This window comes from Labrus mixtus, chromosome 23, assembly GCF_963584025.1.
Source record: "Labrus mixtus chromosome 23, fLabMix1.1, whole genome shotgun sequence".
Taxonomy (NCBI): Eukaryota; Metazoa; Chordata; class Actinopteri; order Labriformes; family Labridae; genus Labrus; species Labrus mixtus.
The window spans coordinates 2,752,409-2,772,318 of NC_083634.1; the positions used below are offsets into that span (position 1 = coordinate 2,752,409).

Here is a 19,910-nt window from a genome sequence, read left to right on the forward strand (position 1 = left end):
TGAGAGTTTTCTGCCATACTGTCACGTTTTTGTCATCGTTATTTCCTAGAAATCGTGCTTATTTTTCTTTTTCATGATTTTACTTTGGGAACAACACTTAGCGTAATAATTTAAGAAACATTCAAAGTTATTAAAGTTGAATAATATCGAGTTAACGATACATAACATTTTAAATAGCCCTTTACATTGATTATTATTACTTAGTAGTGTATTAAAATGTCGAGCGACAAGGTTAACATTAGCTTAACAGGTTATCTTTTTCTCATCTTTATTTAAATCAGTATGGCTGTTACTATTATGAAAAGCTAAAAGATAACTTTAAAAAAATAGAAAATAAACAACAAAAGAGGAACAGTCAGAGGTCTGATATGTAACCAAAACATGTATTGTTTTGTATATCTTTAAAGCTTAATTAGTTTTTATTTATTTGATAGTTTATTCACTTATTCGTGAAGACAAAAAACGTGGTCTTACTTAAATTAATCTACATTTGTAAATGTATTGTTTGGCCAAAATAACTATGGCATTATACATGTTTCCCCTTTTCTATCCTCCATTAAAATACCAACTTTGATAATGTTATGTTCTACTTATCGCCCGTGATGAAATAAATATTCATGTATTAAACTAATTAGAAATAACAGCAATAATTGGTAGATTGGTAATTGACGCCTACTCAGTCGTGACTTTCTTCATAGGCGATCTTTGGTAAGTCTGCTCATTGACCTGAAACGGAAGTAGGTAGGAGTGAGACGTCACTGCGCTGTCAAAACCTCTCTGCTCTCCTCTCATCAGCAGCAGTAGCAGCAGCCCCGCCTCGCCACGCTAACCGCTGGCTGCTTCACCTCCAGCACAACCCACATCTGGTTGTCACACACACACACACACACACACACAGACAACACTGCTGCCGCTCCGTCCGGTACACTGCGGCATGCTCACATTCACACCGGGACACACAAAGTGGATTTACTACGGAGGGGCACCATGTCTGAGGTGCGAAAATTCACAAAGAGGTTAAGCAAACCGGGGACGGCCGCGGAAGTGAGACAGAGCGTGTCGGAGGCTGTGAGGAGCACCGTGGACCTGGTGGTGAGTCAAATGCTGTCGCTCATTTTTTAGCTAACAGGGATAATGCAACTAACCGGTTAGCCGGCTAATACCCCTCTCACCCTGTTCCCCTTTAAACGCCTCCTTTCACATTCACTACATCCCCTCTTTTCTTTGTCATTTGTCCAACTCTTTTATATCTCTTTTCCTCTTAGTGTGTGTGTGTCCCACCAGCCTCCACGTTAAGCTCTCTGGATGCACTTAAACTATTTTATTCTAAGTGCTGCATTCTGTTTCATGTTAAAAAAAAAACAGGGCTTCAGTAAGCGCTTATACATCAGCTCCTTTTCCTTACATTCCCTGCACTACAAAATAGCATGACATTGTCCACAGACACGCGTGGTTTTTTCAGTGCTTTGCGGCTCCTTTTGTGTGCTGGCGGATGAGGAGCAGTGCCAGTTGGACAGCTGCAGCATGGCTTCCCCGCCACTGCCTTGGAGCAGTCTGTGCGCCTCTTTATTCCTACTGGAAATAACCACATGTAAAAAACACACAGTTTAATGCATGTTCTTGTAGCTTATGCCTGGAATGCAAATGAAAAAAATAAAGTCTCAATTGTTTATTTTTCCTTGGAGCAGACTGCAATAATGAGGGATTAGGCGCAGTGGCTTGAGATGAAGAGCATTTATAGGATCCTGCTGATGCAGCATTTTCTGTGTAATGTGTGTGTGTGAACTTATTAACATTTCAGTGTGCCACAAGCGTGACATTTATTTAGAAACTTCCAGAGATGTCAGAGCAATTTCACGCCTGCTTTCTGATGTCTTGCTTTCTTTCTTTTTTTTAGTTCTAACTAAAGCCATCTGGGAACTGGGAAGTCACCCACTTCTCATTATGTGGCAATGACAAACCCCAACACTCCATTTATTATCTTTGGCTGTTTAGAGACGGGAGCTGGATAAAGTTTGTGTAAAGCATAAACTCTTGTTCCCTTTAGGGATTAGGGGCTTGAGTCTTATGATGATCATCTTTAGCAGGGTGACGCAAAGGGATCAAAATCATGTGATGAGGTTTTGGATTTCCACAGCAGAGGTGGGAGTGTGTGTACGTCTTAAGCCAGCCACGTGTGAAGGAGTCTCACTTGCAGGTTTTTTTGGCTTGCTCAGTTTCTGGATTACATCGTCGTCAGGGGTAACTGAGAACAAGCGATGTTTTGTGGAGGTTTCATGACCCGCGTTCCTCTCTCATGGGGATTCCCTCAGGCATGCTGCGACCATGCTTCCTCTGTGACCGCGTTTGTGTGATCACTCCTGACTTCTTCCCCTCTGTAAAGTCACTCCTGTTTATTTTCACCGTCTTGCTTTTGAACCCTCGTTTGAGTGTACCAACTGGTTTTTCATGTTTTCAAGGAGAAAGTCAAATAAAACTTGAAAAAGAAGAACCGTCAGAGTTCAGAACGTAAAGCTCCTCAAAGACTTTCATCTTTATGGTTTCTGCATGCTCTCATGTAATCAGAGGGGGATTATAACCAACATTGAACTTTGTGATACTTAAAAGGATCCTTTTCAGCAAAATCTAAGATAATAAGGAGCCAGTGACATGAATGAATACAATCTCACTAGATTTATAAAAATGCAAACATTGCTTGATTTATTCACTTTTTGAGAAACAGAAAATTCACTGATTTTTGTTTGGATATGTGATTCTTTTGTCATTTTTTCAAGCAAAACAAAAGGTAAACTAATTCCTGGTTCCAGCTTTTGATTTGGTTTTTGTATATTTTTTTAATTCCAGAGGGAAAATTCAGGTCTACACTCAACACACATAGACTCACATAGGCTGGACACACATGCACAAACAGGACTTGTAGCATTAACTGAGAGATGTTAGCATCTTTCTGTATCAGTAGAGGCTGCTGGTTGTTTGTCCTCATGTTTTTTCATTACACTTGGCTGCTCCGGTTATTGTGTGCACCTCATGTACAGAGGCTGTAGTCCTCATCGCAGGGGTCGTGGGTTTGAATCCGTCCTCAGCTCTGTGCTGCATGTCACCCCCCCTCCTCCCAACATTTCCTGTTTCTCTTCAGCTGTCCAATCCAATAAAGGCAAAAATTGACCAAAAAAAATTGGCTTCTCTAGGAATTTGTCTCTGGAATGTGGAGTAATTATTATAGAGTTATATATAAAGCGGAAATGACAACAAAAGTTTACAAACTACTCTGGAGGATTGCACCACGACATCAGGAATGCAAAGCTCGCAGAGACGTCATGGCTCCTTGTGACTGAACACCAGAGTGAGCATGTCATTAGTACAGTCAGTATGTCACCACATGTTGATCACATACGTCTAAAGTATTCCACTGAGACCAGTCGATGTTTCTCTCTCCCATTCAGTCCTCGCTGCTGCACCACTGGGCACAGAGGGCAGTGAAGACGTATGGCTCCATATTTGGTCATTTAGTTGGTGGATTTGAAGGTTTAAGTGGACATTGGACATCGACACACTTCAAGTCAATTATTGTCTTGTAACTACTAACAGGACGATAAACCAGTGAACTGTAAAATCAGAGGAGAAAAAAAAGCATATTTCCATTTGTATTGTCTGTAAGAAGATGTGCTGTTGGGTAATAACCTTAATTCCAAATAATAAGGTCAGGGGAAGCTCTGCTCATGTGCTCTTTTTTGTTTTGTTATTGAAAGTATGCTTCTTCTTCCTCTTCTTCTTCCTCTTCTTCTTTCCCAGGAACTATGCAGACCCAAGCATGAAAATAAAATTAAACTTTCCCCATAGGTCAGGTTTTCATAAATTTCTCAATCGACAAAGTTGGTTAAAAGTCCCGATGTTGGCTCTACATCATCTAAAGTTCAGTACTTTAAGAATGTACAGAAATGTAGTTTTACAGATCACAGATTCATGGTGAAATGTTTCCTTTCTTAAAGATATACCCTGCCTACATCCTTCAACTCTTTTCAATCGACTCCATGCTTGCAGCACTGAGTTTTCCCAAAGTAATCCATCAGTTTGTGCACGCTCTATATGCTCTAAAGATAATCTTCAGACATCTTTTAGAACCACCTCTGACTTTCCCATTTCTCTGTGTAGCTTTTATAATCAGGAAAAGTCGTCGACATCACTTGTGAGTTGATGACCCAGGTAATGAGTGTGAACATCCTGACTCAGGCATTGTGCTGCATGAATCAAAGCAGAGACACACGTCTTAAAAGTTTTTAATGATTTTGGACAATCCGTCTAAAACGCTTGGAGATGCTGCTGCACAGCCGATTGAACCTACCGACCTCTCTCCATCGTCTTCCTTTTTACCCGGGTCTTGGTTGCAGTGGCTGCAGGCTGAGCAAGTTGCACTAGACCCCCCCTCTCCCCAGTGACGTTTTCCAGCTCCTCCTGTGGGATTAAGAGGTGTTCCCAGGACAGAAGGTATATACAATTCCTCCAACACATTATGGGTGGTATACCTCAGGGTCTCCTCCCAGTTGGACTTGCCCTGAAGACCTTTCAAGGCATCCTAATCAGATGCTTGAACCATCAGGTCTACTCCGAGCTCCCTTTGAATGTCCATTCCTAACTCTATCTCTAAAGCTGATACCAGTCACCCTTTGGAGTAAACTCATTTCAGCCCCCTGTATCCGTGATCTCATTCATTCAGTCACTATAAAGATCATGACGATAGGTGAGGGTTGGAACGTGGATCGACTGGTAAATCAAAAGCGCTGCCTATCAGCTCATCTCCTTCCTCACACCGATGGTCCGCAATACTGCTGCTGACTCTCCTGCCCCAATCCATTTGTGATCCCAGATCACCCACTTCACAGTGAGTTTGACCTTTGACCCTCAGGTAGTCGTGTTAGAGCTCCTGTGAGGAAGACTAAAAGACTCCAGGTCTCATTTTTACCAAGTGCAATTAATATGTTAAACAACAATTAGCTATTTGTTGCTCTTTTTGCAACTTGAATTGAACATTTGCACACTTCCACTTTGCACTTTAATAACTTGAATTAACATTCTTGACTGATTATATTGCGCTGTTTTTATTTGGTTTTATATTTTGCTGGGTTGTCGTTTTGTTTATGTTTTATGGTGATGTTGTCCTTGTGTTTCTTGTCTTCTGTGTGCTCCTGGTGAAACGCAAATTTCCCCTTGTGGGACAATAAAAAATCTGAATCAGTCAACCTCAGGATCCATTTCAGTATCTACCTGTACGTCTCTATTTGGAGGCTGTAATTACACATAATGACATTTTTGGAGTAGACAGCGCTTGAGGACAGAAGATGAAAGCTAAGGTTCTTCTTTTCATTAAGCCGCTGTGTGTGTATATACTCAAATACATTGAGATTGGAGCACTTAGTGGGGTCAGCTGTAGGACAGTGGAGATGTTTCATGTATGACTTGCATGTCTGTTATTGTAAGTGAGTGCTGTTTTCTGAGCCAAGTGATACAATCCACTTGGTCATGTTCAGTGCCTTGCTTGTCCATAATGGGACTCAGGCATCTGGAAATGCTAACATCATCATCATCATCATTACAGTCCTAAGCTTTTGATCTGCTATTAGTGTTTAAGTGATCTCCTGCCAGGCTGACTGCTCAGGAGAAAGTGTGAGGACTAATTGGAGATTTCTGAGGAGGAAAAGTGATTGTTTGCATCACACAGTCACACCCAAGTGTCAGGCAACGATGGTAGCATCTCTCTGTGTTTCTCAATCAGTGACGCTGTGGCTTCACAACCGCCTGCTTGTGATTCTTCAGCTTCTTTCTCTTCTATAAAAGCAGAACTCTCTCTCCCTCCCTCCCTTCCTCTGTAACATGATCAGCGTTGCAGCCGAGCCACCGTCCTCGCCTCCGACTTGCAGAGCTGCGGTACAGCTTGTTGCACATGACAGGAAGCAGAGCAGCTCAGCCGTGTGTAATGCTTTCAACAGACTTGGAGGTGTTTTTGCTGCTGCTCAGGTTTCTGCGGTAGACGCTCTTTGTGTGAAAAAGATTACAATGAGGAAACACAATTTAGAGAAAAATAGGCAAATGTTGCATTTCACATTTAATAGGTACCGTTGGGTTCCATAGTTTCCATTAGTGGTTCAAAAAATGCTGAACGAAGGGTCGCATGTTGGGGGTTTGGCGGAAAAATCTGAATTGAACATGTGCTTGTAACAGACTTATTTCAGGGGTCAAATTATTGGTTAGAGAACATGGAAAAGGGAAAATATTCTTTTCATTATTGTCTAACATACCAGGATATGGAAGACAGAGATTTGAACCTCCTTCATTCAGAGTCAAATTGGATTTGTTAGAAATGTTTTGGAGACTCAAAGTTTTTCCAAAATACCAACCATGTCCGCCTCACATTAAAAGAAATGTTTAAAATGATGCACACAGGACAGCTTCATGTTCTTATTCGATGGACTGATGCAACCTTCAAAACACTCAGTGTAGTTATCATAAGGCTTCAATGAGGAGCTGGAACAGTCTGATACAACATGTGAGATACAAACAGTGTAGAAGGCAATGAGTTTCCTTCAGACTTCTGTTGAAATGGGTCCCTGTTGTTGATTGGTTCACTGGGCTCATTATTAACAGACTTCAACCTATGTAAGAGACAGAATTACTGAATAACTCTTCATGTAAACAATCCCAGCTATAGTTTGAGAAGGAATGCAAAACATGGGGGCATGTGTGACTCTGAACGTTGTCATGCCGACCAGAGGGACAACAAAAAAAAAGAGTCGGCTAATGTTTTAAACATTGGGACCAGGGGACCACGAGTCCATCAATTTAACACCCATGACAACATTATCAGTGGACAAAATGTAAACTGGTGGTGAAGCTGGAGTACCACACTCACACCACACACCTTCTCTGTCAGACAGACAGACAGACAGACAGACAGACAGTCAGTCAGACAGACAGTCAGACAGACAGTCAGTCAGACAGTCAGACAGACAGACAGTCAGTCAGTCAGACAGACAGTCAGTCAGACAGTCAGACAGACAGACAGACAGTCAGACAGACAGACAGTCAGACAGACAGACAGTCAGACAGACAGTCAGACAGACAGTCAGTCAGTCAGACAGTCAGTCAGACAGTCAGACAGACAGACAGTCAGTCAGACAGACAGACAGTCAGACAGACAGACAGACAGTCAGACAGTCAGACAGACAGTCAGTCAGACAGACAGTCAGACAGTCAGACAGACAGACAGACAGACAGACAGTCAGTCAGACAGTCAGACAGACAGACAGTCAGACAGACAGACAGACAGTCAGGCAGACAGACAGACAGGCAGACAGACAGACAGACAGACAGACAGACAGTCAGACAGACAGACAGACAGTCAGACAGACAGACAGTCAGGCAGACAGACAGACAGTCAGTCAGACAGTCAGACAGACAGGCAGACAGTCAGACAGACAGTCAGACAGTCAGTCAGACAGTCAGACAGACAGTCAGTCAGACAGACAGACAGTCAGTCAGACAGACAGTCAGACAGTCAGAAAGTCAGACAGACAGTCAGTCAGACAGTCAGACAGACAGTCAGTCAGACAGTCAGTCAGTCAGTCAGAAAGTCAGTCAGACAGTCAGTCAGACAGTCAGACAGTCAGTCAGTCAGTCAGACAGTCAGACAGTCAGACAGAAAGTCAGTCAGACAGACAGTCAGTCAGACAGTCAGTCAGTCAGAAAGTCAGTCAGTCAGTCAGTCAGACAGACAGTCAGTCAGACAGACAGTCAGTCAGACAGAAAGTCAGTCAGACAGACAGTCAGTCAGTCAGACAGTCAGTCAGACAGAAAGTCAGTCAGACAGACAGTCAGTCAGACAGAAAGTCAGTCAGACAGAAAGTCAGTCAGACAGACAGTCAGTCAGTCATACAGTCAGTCAGACAGTCAGACAGTCAGTCAGTCAGTCAGTCAGACAGTCAGTCAGTCAGTCAGTCAGTCAGTCAGTCAGTCAGACAGACAGTCAGTCAGGCTCATAATGAGGCATCAGTATCAACATTTACCTGTGGAAAATGTGTGGGAATGCTGACCACTGAAATGTTTTGCTAAACACTTACTAAACACTGTTATTAGTGTGAATGCTGTAAATAACAGTCTGTTTCATTACCATCTAAGGGTGCGGTCACACTGACCATCCGTACCGTGCCCAAGCACGCTTCAACACTAAAGTCCAGTTCGTTTGTCCAGTGTGACCGCTCCGTGTCGTGCTCAGGCACGGTACACTTCCTTGTCTTTGGCACACTTCAGAGAGGTGTGCTTCAGCATGGTACACTTCATGCACGAGCACAAGCACACGGGCACACAACGCTGACAGCCTTCATTATGGAGAAATCTAGAGTTTCATGTCTGTATCTGACTAACATGACTCAATATAAGACACAAAGTAGATTAGATTAGATTCAACTTTATTGTCATTGTGCAGAGTACAGAGACAACGAAATGTTTTTGGCGTTCTAACCAAAAAAGTGCAAAAGAGCAACAAGGTGCAGTACAAACATGAATAGGCATAAAGTGCAATATGGTAGTAAGGTAATACGGTAATACTCGACTACACGTCTCTTTCTCTCTCTCTCTCTCTCGTCCGCCTGTTTGTAACTGAGCACGCTTCATAATAACATAAAGCGTGCATGTGTTGTATTAAGACGTTATGTACAAGAGGTAATCGTGCTTAGGCACGGATAGTCCTGTGTAGTGTGACCGCGGGCCGGGCCGGCCAGCGTGGGAGTGGCGCAATCGTGGGGGCAATCGTGCTTGGGTACAGCACGGTACAGATGACCAGTGTGACCGCGGCCTCAAACACCTGACAGGAGCTGAAAGGGTCCACTCTACTTACGTTCACTAGAAGTATAAAAGTCTTCATCTCAGCTCTGAAATAAAAATATGATGGCATACTAAGTGGAAAAAGGACTGAGTCATACTCTCCCAGCTGCAGGCCACAGTCACAGTTTTTAGAGTGTCGGCTGGCGGCCCTGCATGTGTTTCCCACAGACTGTGGCTCAGTGATGTGTCTGATTCCCTCTGCTCCATGCTTGCTCGGTGCTGCTCAGCCAGGGCTCTTTGGTTAAGCTATTCATCACCATCTCCACAGCTTAGCTCCACATCTAAAATGAACTCTTTTTTTTAAAATGAATTCAAAGTGTCTCTGAGTGGTTTGGGTTTGTGATCACATCTTGACCTAGTTGCTGGAGGCTAAGTTAAAGCCTGCAGACCTCTTTAAGGCTGATTTGATATTATTCACTTCTCTACGAAACTCGAAAAAAAGGAAGTGGAGTTTATCTAGAACTGCTGCATGGCATGTGATATGTTTTTCTCGTGATTAGTTTTATTATAACATCACAACAACAGCTGTTTTGCCTCACCATACATGGCCTTCCTGCAGAAGCATATATATTCCTTTTTTTGTCATTGTGTGTCATTTGTTTTTTCAATCACCCACAATTTTCAGAGCAATTCTCGGAGCAATGGTTTCCGTGCACCCTGACGGTTCTCTGAACTTTGTGGTTGACTCTCTGGTCCCTTGTGGCTTTCCTTCAACATGGAAGGTAAAAAGAAAAAAAACGCTCTCATATAGCAGTCCAGTGTGGGGCTTTTCTCAGAGCCACAGTTCAGACAAAACTAACAGAGCAGGAGTGTTTAAAGAAATTGTTTATTTGAACTTGAGTGTAATTGTGATTGTGTCCTTCTTCCACTTTCAGGAGCAGCCAAAGATCATTGAACCTCTGGACTATGAGGCTGTGGTGTTTCAGAGAAAGGCACAAATCCACAGTGACCCCCACAGAGACCTGCTGCTGTGCCCGGTCGACGATGTCTCGGTGAGTCATTCAGACCTCCTTCCTCTTCCTAAGGATAAAATAAAAGTCAAGGAGCTGTGCAGGTTTTCATATAGTCTGATTCACAACAATTTATAGAAGTAAACAGGTACTCACATGGTTGGAATTTTTATTTTCTGTGCTCTGCCACAAACTCTAAATCCCAAAAATCCTAAATGCTTAACATACCTAAACTTTGTTTTATTGTAAGAACATCTCTTGCAAGTGATTTTTATTATCTCCAACCAATTTTTTTATTTTATTTTATTTGACTTTTTAAATAACCATGTTGCATAAGACAAGCTGGAGTAGCTGCAACATGACAATTGCTGGCAAATGTGCCCTTTCAAAGTATATATTTACTATGTTTGTTTTGTCACTGACAGGCTCAGAGTGCTATCTGAAGTGTCTATAATATTACAGAAAGAATAGCTAGACAGAAAGGCGTTTTTTGTTTGTGAAATATCTGTTGATTTAACCAGAAACGGCTGTTAATTAACGCCCTCAAAGCTACCAGACGTCATTGACAAAAATAGTTATTTTACATTTAAGGGTACAGGGGTTGTTTCTCTACTGCTTCATGGATCAGTTTGTTTGTTTGTTTGTGTTACGCAGTGTTTTAAGTGTTCTTAAAGGTTAGATAGGGTCCAACTTTACCTTCGAGTAACACAAAAGATGAACCAGTTGAAACAGCTGTACCGCGTTCTGTGAGGTAAATTGACCATTTTGTCAATGGAGTCTGGTGGCTTTAAAAAGGTTGATTTCTATAGGGAGAGGGACCTTTTCTATATTGTTTTCAACACTTATCAATATCATCCTCAGCCAGACTTTGATCGATTTCATTTGCACTTAAACTTTACGTTTCACCTACAGTCTTGCAATTCCAACTTTTTGTACACATGTTTTTTTTAATTTGTACCCTAAAAAATGTCATCGACAGGATCCAGGTTTAAAAATACAGGATTTATCTTTTTTAATAGTTGGCTTCTAGTGTGAATATGCATAATTTGTGCACAGTCATTTCAGGTGTGCTCCCGTAGAAGGCTAAACTTGCTAAACTGTTTTTCTGTTTGCAGGCTGATTGCTTGTGTTTTGAGCTGTTTCAGACTCAGAAAAAAAAGAAACTCCTGCCTCATAGATTTATCTACAGTCAGGGAATCTGAGGCTTTAACTAAAACTGTTATACACAGATTGTTCTTGTTAAACGACAACAAAGAGCTGTAAAATATCCCTCTCTAACGGAAGGTTTCCCATCATTAATCATCAGTAATCCCCAACATGCTGGGCTCTGTTATTTACGGGTCACTCAGGTCAAATACAATCCAGACAGGTACCTCTGCTCTGTCGTTGCTCTGGCTGCTTTTAGCACATATGGTTTTGTTTAGAGGCACATCTCGCTCCTTGACTATTTCTTCCTGTTGACACTCATCTGTTTCTTTTTTTGTGTTTTCTCTTCTTTGCTTTCTCTTTGCCTTGTGGGTGCAGTTTCCTGCTGTGCTACTTTATGATGACATAACATAAAAGAAGAAGAAGACGTGTCAGTACTTCACTTTAACATGTTTTATGTTTGCTCGTGTGTGTGCAGGAGTCCCAGATCTCCCGGCAGAGGAGGACCGTTGTTCCCTCTGTGCCTCAGAACGCTGAGCGAGAAGCCAGGAGTCTGTTTGCCAAAGAGGTACTCTAAACCAGCAGTCACATGTGTGTGTGTGTGACTTGGCCCCACTTTGTGTCAAACACACTTTAATAGCCATGACGTGTAGCTCAGTCTTACATGCAGTTCTTTCCAAAAATAAGCACTGTGTGAGTATTGAAGCTACTTCACAGCTGCTCAGAATAATTTAAATATAAAAGACATATGCCTGAGTTATATGTTACATGTCGTTTATCTAGAAACCAAAGATCCTTTGTCGCACAGTTAAGATCTGGTATTCTCCCTTTGGCCATTGAAGAATGGCCAGAGGGAGAAGGCCGATTCAAAAATATTCCAGTTGAAAATAGACTTTTTGTACAAAATATGATGATTTAAGAGAATTATTGTTTCATGAAGTAGCTCGTCAAAAACCTGAAATATTGGGGCGGACAGATGTGCAAAAACTGGAATGCTGTTTAAGTTTGATGTGGCTAAGCTTGCTAATTGTCTTTCAAAATCTTGGAAAAGAAGACAGGATTATCTGTTTAATTAGTTTGTCATGCTTTTTCTCTTTTTGTTTCTTGACAATGAATAAAGTTTACTTAGTGCACTCTGATCCTGGAACGTTTTAATTCATGGTGTCACGTAAGCGTGCGGGCTGGGCATATAAATGTATGTATGACACAATAATAAAATAAAAAAACTCCGAGCTATAAAGCAAAGTACCAGTGAGTAAAGTTTTAGTAAAGATAAAATATAATTGTCGATGACTTCATACCAGTATTCATGACATTCATGCAGAAGTAGTCACTTGACGCTCATAAAGAAACACAGAATGCACAGGGCAGTTGTAAACACATGCAGTACTGATGATATATTGTATGAGCAATCAGAAACAGGCTCTTCTTGCACGATTTAGATCTACTCTTCTACTCTCTCTCTCAGGCTTTAAACAAGCCATCTCTCGTGACTATTACAAAGCATAGAAACCACAATGGTTTAAAAAGAAACCAAATCTTACTCATCAGTTGGTGTAATTAAGGATTTTTCCTTTCTCTTTTTCACTCAATAAAAAAGAATAAAAACATCTTCAGGGATGCCAAACATGAGATCATAGCATGGATAAGAGTTGTTTGCTTCTCTGCAGACTTATTTTGGGTTCATGAATGAAAGATTAAAGAACCAAGAGCGTCTCTCTCTGTCCTCTTGCATAAGTCCTTTGTTAGGTAACTTCTGTTTCTGCATGCTTGTTATACTCGGGTCTCTGCTGCCTCTAATCCCGCTGTTTTTTTCTGCAGTGCATCAAGATGTACAACACCGACTGGCATGTGATCAACTACAAATACGAGGCTTACTCTGGTGACTTCCGCATGCTGCCAAGGTAAGGAAGATAAGGACAACAAAAAAAAAATCTGGAAATGCAGGAAATCTGTGGGTTAAGTTTTAGCCTTTGTGCAAAACATCTTCCGAATTGTTCAATATGTACAAGAGATTTACTCTGCTCACATTGACTCTGCTGGATGACGACATGCTCCAAATCTCAACAGACCAAATAACAGCCTACAAAATGAAATAACTGCACTGCAAGTTCAGCCAGATCCCCCCCTCCACAGCAGCAGGTGCAGCCCAGATGTTCTGAGTCCATATCTCTCTGGATATAGAGCTTCCTAAGAGAGTTATTTTTTATTGCTACAACCTTACCTTGAACCATAAACTGGAAATGAGCTTCACAAAATGATCCAAAAAACCATCAAAATACCAAGGGGGGAAAAACAATACTGAGAAGAAAAGTGGCCTTCAATTTGCTAACTTAAACATGCTAAACACAGAGAAGCAGTCAGTGTAAACATGTACATGGATCATGCAGTGATTTGTTGCCTTGCTGTATAAACAGTAAAGAAGAAGAGGGAAAGCAGAGCTCACAACAGGGACAGCACTGTAGGGAAGGATGCTGATTTATTGAATACTGATGACTCTCTCTTACTGTCTTTTCAAAGCAAAGGCCTGAAGTCGGACAAGCTGCCTGCTCATGTGTTTGAGATCGATGAAGACGCCAAAGATGAGGTAAGCAGAGCCGCTTGAGAGGCGTCATTTCACTGGAATTGATTCTGCAGCGTGGATGTGTGGTCTGCTCTGGACTCACTGAACCAGATAGCACACAACATATGCACTTGTTACTGGTGTGTAAGCTTAAATTATCTTTATGATTTAGGGATGTTCCTGAGCAAATCATTTCCCTGATCGTTTGCTCTTACTGACATTGTTCCCTTTTTTCTAGATCCTTGCTTGTGTTGTACTTACTCTCTGATGTACGTCGCTTTGGATAAAAGCGTCTGCTAAGTGAATCGTAGAACTGTAGAATTTAACAGGCAGTAACAGTAACCGTGGTAGCGAAGGTGACAACGTTTAATCTTTTAGTCGACTGATTGCGCACATCGCATTGATGAATCATAGAGATAAGACACAATTTAATTCATCTCCGCCAAAAAATATGAGCAAATAGAGCAACCATCTGCCTGGACAAGCATTGAACTGCTCATCTGACTTATGGTCCACCAGTGCACCTAGTGACCCCTCAGACTGAGTGCAGGGCGGAGAAACCAGCAGCCTATTATGTGCTATAAATAGCCCTCATCGATCCTCCTCCTCCTGCCATCCAGCCTGATAAAGTTAGACGGAGGGAGGGTTTAATTGAAGGCAAATAAATGCTGCTGTGCTGCGGGGACTGGAAGGAGACGGCTGTATTATTTCTTGAAATGCCCGGTGCTACTGTTGCATTACTCATGGAGGGTGATGGCTTGTCCTTTTCTGTTTTATCGCAAGAATATTCAAGAAGTTAAAGAAACTAGAGCACCTAATGTCTTTAGAAGTTCTGTCTAAATGTCTGCACCATTTACTGTATGTAACCCTTTTATACCCACCAAAGGGCCGTAACAATAGATCAATGATAAAGCACTCACAGGTCGTAGGGATTAGGTGACTGTGCTGAAGTAAACATGGGGGCTTCCGGGAAATCGCTGCATGTCTGATGGAGCAAGCTAGGAATAAAAGGCCAGCCATTTGGATTACAGGACAAACTGAAGACGAACGAGCGGGCGTGACGCTCAGAGGACATAAATGTCACTTGAATGCGATTATCTCAGCTGTGCACACACATAAACACACCTTCAACCCCTTTCACTGAGTGTCATGATAGAGCGCGGGTGTCATGTTCCAGAGTTACATTAATTAAATTAGACCTCCTCCTTGTACTGTGAATCTTTTTCCAACTGGCAGGATGAATTACTTCCAAGAATGTGTGGTGTGTGTTTGCACATGGGTATGAGAGCGCTCTCTCTTTAGAGATCTTTCCCCCTTGTGATGAATGTTTGTGCTCACCAACAGTCCCATGATGGTTATGAGTTGAAACGGCTGCAACTGAGGCTTTATTATGAAGATCCGTTAATGTGGAAGCAAATGAATTCTGCTGAAAAATTGATTCTGCTGGACACAGTGGGATTAGATTTGAGGCCATTGGCATTGATTGACCCAAGTTAACCCATGTTCTTACTTCACTGGGAGGCCCATAGACCACCACCACCACCACCACCACCACCACCCCCCCCCCCCCCCCCCCCCCCCCCCTGGAATGATTTTAATCATGTGCATAGATGAGAGGTGGGAATCACAGAGTAGCTCACGATGCGTTACGAGATCAGTGGCCCATGTTAACCATGATATCACCATACAGCGATTCTGTGATGATTTATATATATATTGGAAGAAATCATAAATTTTTGGTGAACTCAAGTTTATAAAATGACCCTAAAAAGGCAAAGTTCAAGATTAATGTATTTGTAACCTGCAATTTGGGGTCAGTTTTATCCTGCTTTGTTTTTGGCCAGTACACGTCCGGTCATGTTCCCCTCATTCATGTCATAACCTCCACCCTGAGGAGTCATGAATAATGCATTGAGACAAAATGCTGGAGAAATCTGTTAAGAGCTCTCTAAGTATCGATATCTGGCAGCAGTGATTCTATAATCGTCTCAGGATTGACGCAGCCCTAACATAGACTGTATGAAAGACCTAGACCAGGCCACTACATTGAACCCCGTTGGCTTGTAGACTACCGATTTGGAGTCTTGAGTAGCTGACGTGAACTTGGTTCTTCAGAGCCAGAAGTGACCATATTTGGGCGTAAGGTCAGAGCAAAAGCTCAGTGATCAGCTAGCATGGTGAGCAAGGCGCATGTGTAATTCAATATAACCAATAGGGATTCTGATTGTGGCCAACAAAACAAAACAGGCTTCAGACAAAATGTACTTTTTTTGATTCAATCACATCTTTGAATCAAACCCCACATAAGATCTGAAACACGCTGCCCTATCGGCTCCAATGTTGTTACTCTTTCAATGCAGTTTATTGACGTACATAAATAAATCCAATAATAATTTATAATTTATATTTACTATCATTCACCAACCAATCGGGTCCTAAGAAGCCTTTATCCGCTTGGCTGCTTCAGTCTTGGGCGATATAATCTGAACCTGGAAGGGGACAAAGAACTCCAGAAGAGCTTTGGTGTCTTTCTGATCCAGACAAAAAATCTTGAGCGGTCTTTTCCTGAGTCATGGTCTGTACAAAAGCAGACACACCAGAGAGTCTTTAAGTGAACACTGATGATCAAGATATGTTTCAGCTTGCCGTGGTTGTCACATTGTCACATCCTCATGAATGACCTGTTTTATGGTCTATTCTACTTTAAATGAGACTTTATTTGGTGAAACAAACATGCTGTATTAAGAATGCTTCTAAGTAGACAGCACACTGGGCTGTCCTGAAATACTTTTCATACATTTTCTGATCGAGGATTCAGCACCTGTAGAAGTTACTGATGATGCATTTTCTTTTCTTTACTTCCTGGATGTTATCCTGACATAATCATTAACGTGAATTCAACTTGGTGATAAAGTCTCAGTCTTGATTGATTAGCAGTGTTTGTGTTTGTGTTCTGTCAGGACTCAGCATCTCTGTGCTCCCAGAGGGGAGGAATCATGAAGCAGGGCTGGCTCCAGAAAGCCAACATCAACAGCAGCCTGTCTGTCTCCATGAGGGTGAGTCACTGCCAGACCTCCTGCCTATTATTCATGCAACATAACAGCAACAAATGAGACAACAACAGAGAAACACAGGGCTCATAAGAGAGGACGGGGGACAAAAATCCACTGCAGCAGTCATTCAGATAGAATTCACTGATATTTAATTTATGTCGGTAAAACAATTTACAATTCAGCAATAGGAAATATGTTTAGGAGTTACATTTCTTACACCATTTCCCTTTTTTACAAGTTTTTTTAAAATGTGTTTGACATGAACCTTCATGGTTTGGTCTCCATTGCTGTGATCTGCAGGTGTTCAAAAGGAGGTACTTCTACTTGTCTCAGCTCCCCGACGGCTCCTACATCCTCAACTCCTACAAGGATGAGAAGAACTGCAAGGACACCAAAGGATCCATCTACCTGGACTCGTGCATAGACGTTGTGCAGGTATACAGGGCTTACATTTTTTTTAAAAGAGTAATGGAAGCAAAAACCTAGGCTATATTTGTACATATAAATGTAGGTCTTAATGACCTTAACATACTTAAACTTTCATATTAAATGTTCAAGATCAGAGTTAGGTTGTCAATTTTCAATACCTCCTAGATACTTCTCAACACTTTTTTAATACCTTTCATTACCACGTGTTTAAAAACGATACAATCTCCATTATTTCAATGAAGAATAATATCAAAAGATACCAAAGATTTGAAAAACGTACAGATCTTTAGTCATTCTTTTAACCAAAAGCCGCAGTGAACGAAAGAGAAATAGTGCTGTCTGAATTGCACAAATACAAACTTTGCAATTATATTTGTGCAATTTAGACACTGTGCTGGAGTTTGCCTGCATTTTAAAGGTAATTAAAAACAAGAAATTGTCCAAATTTGGTTGCCTAGGAGTTGTATTTTTGTTGCCATGGTATCGAAACAGGACAAACTGGATATCAATATGGATGGATATTGTTTGATTTTTGCTAGAATCTTTGAAAATCTGTTATTGTGAAAACCCTAGATCAGAGTAAATCAATGAAATGTGCTTTTTTTATTCTACTGACTGTTCAAACTATCTGAAAACAACAGGGAATAATTCCCTTTAGGGATTTACCTTTGCTCTTTTTCAAGCAAGAAACAGCTGTTTAATTTAATTTTTTTACAAACCACGGGACTCCACTGATTAAAAAACGATTATGAGTCCCTACTGGTCTGGGCCCCCAGCAGTTGCCTCCCTTGCCTGTTGACAAGCGGAGCCCTTGTTTCAGAGTACTTTTTAATCTTATTTAACTCGTTGGGATTAAACATATATTTTTCAAGAATGTCCTGTCCATGTCAGGCAGCATACTGAAACATCAGCAGCAGTTTGACCAAACTTCAATCCTTCAATACACCTTTTGTTTATTTCATTTAACTCTTTTGGTGTATCTTGCTCCATGCCCGTTGTAAACTTTTCCTCCCTGGCACAAGCCCTCGCCCTTGTGAACGTCTGCGTGTTTTTTCCACGTCTTGCCACGCTCTAGAGGCTTTGAGCCGTTTTGATTGGACGGATTTACTGCATTCCATTGACTTGGGCAGCGAAGTCCGGGTTCCAGCTGATTATGAGAGGCCACTGCCGGCTCATGGATCGGGCTTGGTACCTCATTCAGATCTGCTCTGAGCAGAGAGGCTGCCAGAAAGCTTTCAGTTTGATGAGCACATTGAGGAGATGAATGGGCAGAGCGCGGAGACTCATTCCAGTTAATGGGTTTAATGCTGAATCACATGGAGCGCCGGGTGTTTGACAAGCCAAAGCATGTTTTGCACCCAAAAACTGCTGCCTTTATGTTGCTTTTACCCCCTCTTCTTAGGACAAATAACAATCTTTAGAGTGTGTTGAAAAAGCTAAAAATGAAAGTAGAAAGTCCAAACTAAAGCAATCCTCTTATTACCAGAGAGTGGTTAGTGTTTTGTTTTGGGAAGAAGAAACGGGGGGAAATAAATCTAAGTGAACATAATGTAATGAACCTTCCTCCTATAGAGCCCAAAGATGCGGCGTAATGGCTTCGAGCTGAAGATGCAGGACCGCTACAGCCACTTCCTGGCTGCAGACAGCGAAGCAGAGATGGAGGAGTGGGTGGTCACGCTGAAGCAGGCTCTGCAGAGCAGCGTCGAGACCGCCAGTCAGGACCGGAGGAACGGAGCCGAGACACTGGAATGTTCCCTGGGTGAGCTGCGGGAAAAAACTACCAAACTATTACATGCAGACAAGTTCAGATCATCTTTCCCTGATGCTGTTATTTACAGCTTTACCAGGAGGGTGCACAGTCATGGTCCATTTAGCGATGATGATAATAATAATAAGAGCTCTGAACATTACTGCTGAGCCTGTTTTAGTGGAGGGGCCTGGGTTAAAGTAATCCCTTTCCTTAGCAGGGGAAAAAGTCCAAAACTCCACTTATTTTAGAACTGAGTGTTATGACATTTTAATGGCTTCCATATTCCAATGATACAAAAGAAAAAAGGTTTAACACTTCACCTCAAGTGGAGAGCTGGAAGTGCACATAAACTATAAATCCTCCAAAAAGAGAATACTACCTACATGTGCAGGTAGAGATAAATCAAAGCTCAGGATCCTGAAGACGTTTTCAGCTGCTCCATCTGTTCCATTCACTCTTCTGTTTCCTCCCAAATAAAAAAAACCCGTGTGCTACTGTAGAGGGAATCTGAGGTGAATTGTTGCTTGTCCTCAGCTTTGGAAGAATGCCGAGCAGTTTTATGCACTTTGCATTTGTCTTGCCTGCCAGCATCCGTGGGTCCTCTTACTTTCCCCCTAATACAATAAAATACTCTCAGCAGAATGTTCTAGAGAAACTCATTCAGGCCAACAAGATGCTTATGAGTGAGAGTGAGACCATCCAGAGAGATGGAGGGGCGGTAAAAAGTTCACTCAGTCCATCTTACGTCACCAGGGGAGTCAGCAGGAATGGTGAATGGCCTCTTTCTAATTTATCCAGTAGACTGTGAGAGTATTAGTTTGTCCATTTGGGAAACGCAGCCAAGAGCCATTAAGGAAACATAAAGCGAGCAAGTAGCCTGATCTATCATGAGGTTAGCTCTCAGTTTGTCTGATATAGCCTTTATTCATGCAACGATCACTGCTCTGTTCACGCAGATGACGACACCACAAGCCAAGGTAAAGGGGAGAGCCTGCTGGAGAGCATGGGGAGGAGCTTACAACCGGAACTCATGAAGGTATGAAGGACTGGACGGCAGGTTCAAAGTGCAGGAAAAAAAGCAACAGTGGGAAGACCAGCTTACCTCCGTTTGGTAGTGGAGTGATCTCTGAAGCAGTTAAAGGCAC

The 19,910-nt window shown here is 42.0% G+C and overlaps 1 protein-coding gene across 3 annotated transcripts in view; it reads left to right on the forward strand.

The window, feature by feature from the left end:
* Positions 1–801: 801 nt before the first annotated feature.
* The window catches only part of dock11 (dedicator of cytokinesis 11), a 90,972-nt gene continuing 71,863 nt past the window's right edge, over positions 802–19,910 (forward strand). For 2 of the 3 annotated variants that reach the window (XM_061031592.1, XM_061031594.1), the window contains exons 1-9: positions 802–1,092; positions 9,750–9,866; positions 11,449–11,538; positions 12,792–12,874; positions 13,491–13,557; positions 16,494–16,589; positions 16,887–17,021; positions 18,588–18,774; positions 19,722–19,801. In XM_061031592.1, the coding sequence (XP_060887575.1) occupies positions 988–1,092; positions 9,750–9,866; positions 11,449–11,538; positions 12,792–12,874; positions 13,491–13,557; positions 16,494–16,589; positions 16,887–17,021; positions 18,588–18,774; positions 19,722–19,801 (960 nt within the window). In that variant the 5' untranslated portion in view covers positions 802–987. Of the gene's footprint in view, positions 1,093–9,491; positions 9,597–9,749; positions 9,867–11,448; positions 11,539–12,791; positions 12,875–13,490; positions 13,558–16,493; positions 16,590–16,886; positions 17,022–18,587; positions 18,775–19,721; positions 19,802–19,910 lie in introns of those variants that run through there. The other variant, XM_061031593.1, reaches the window with a different exon arrangement.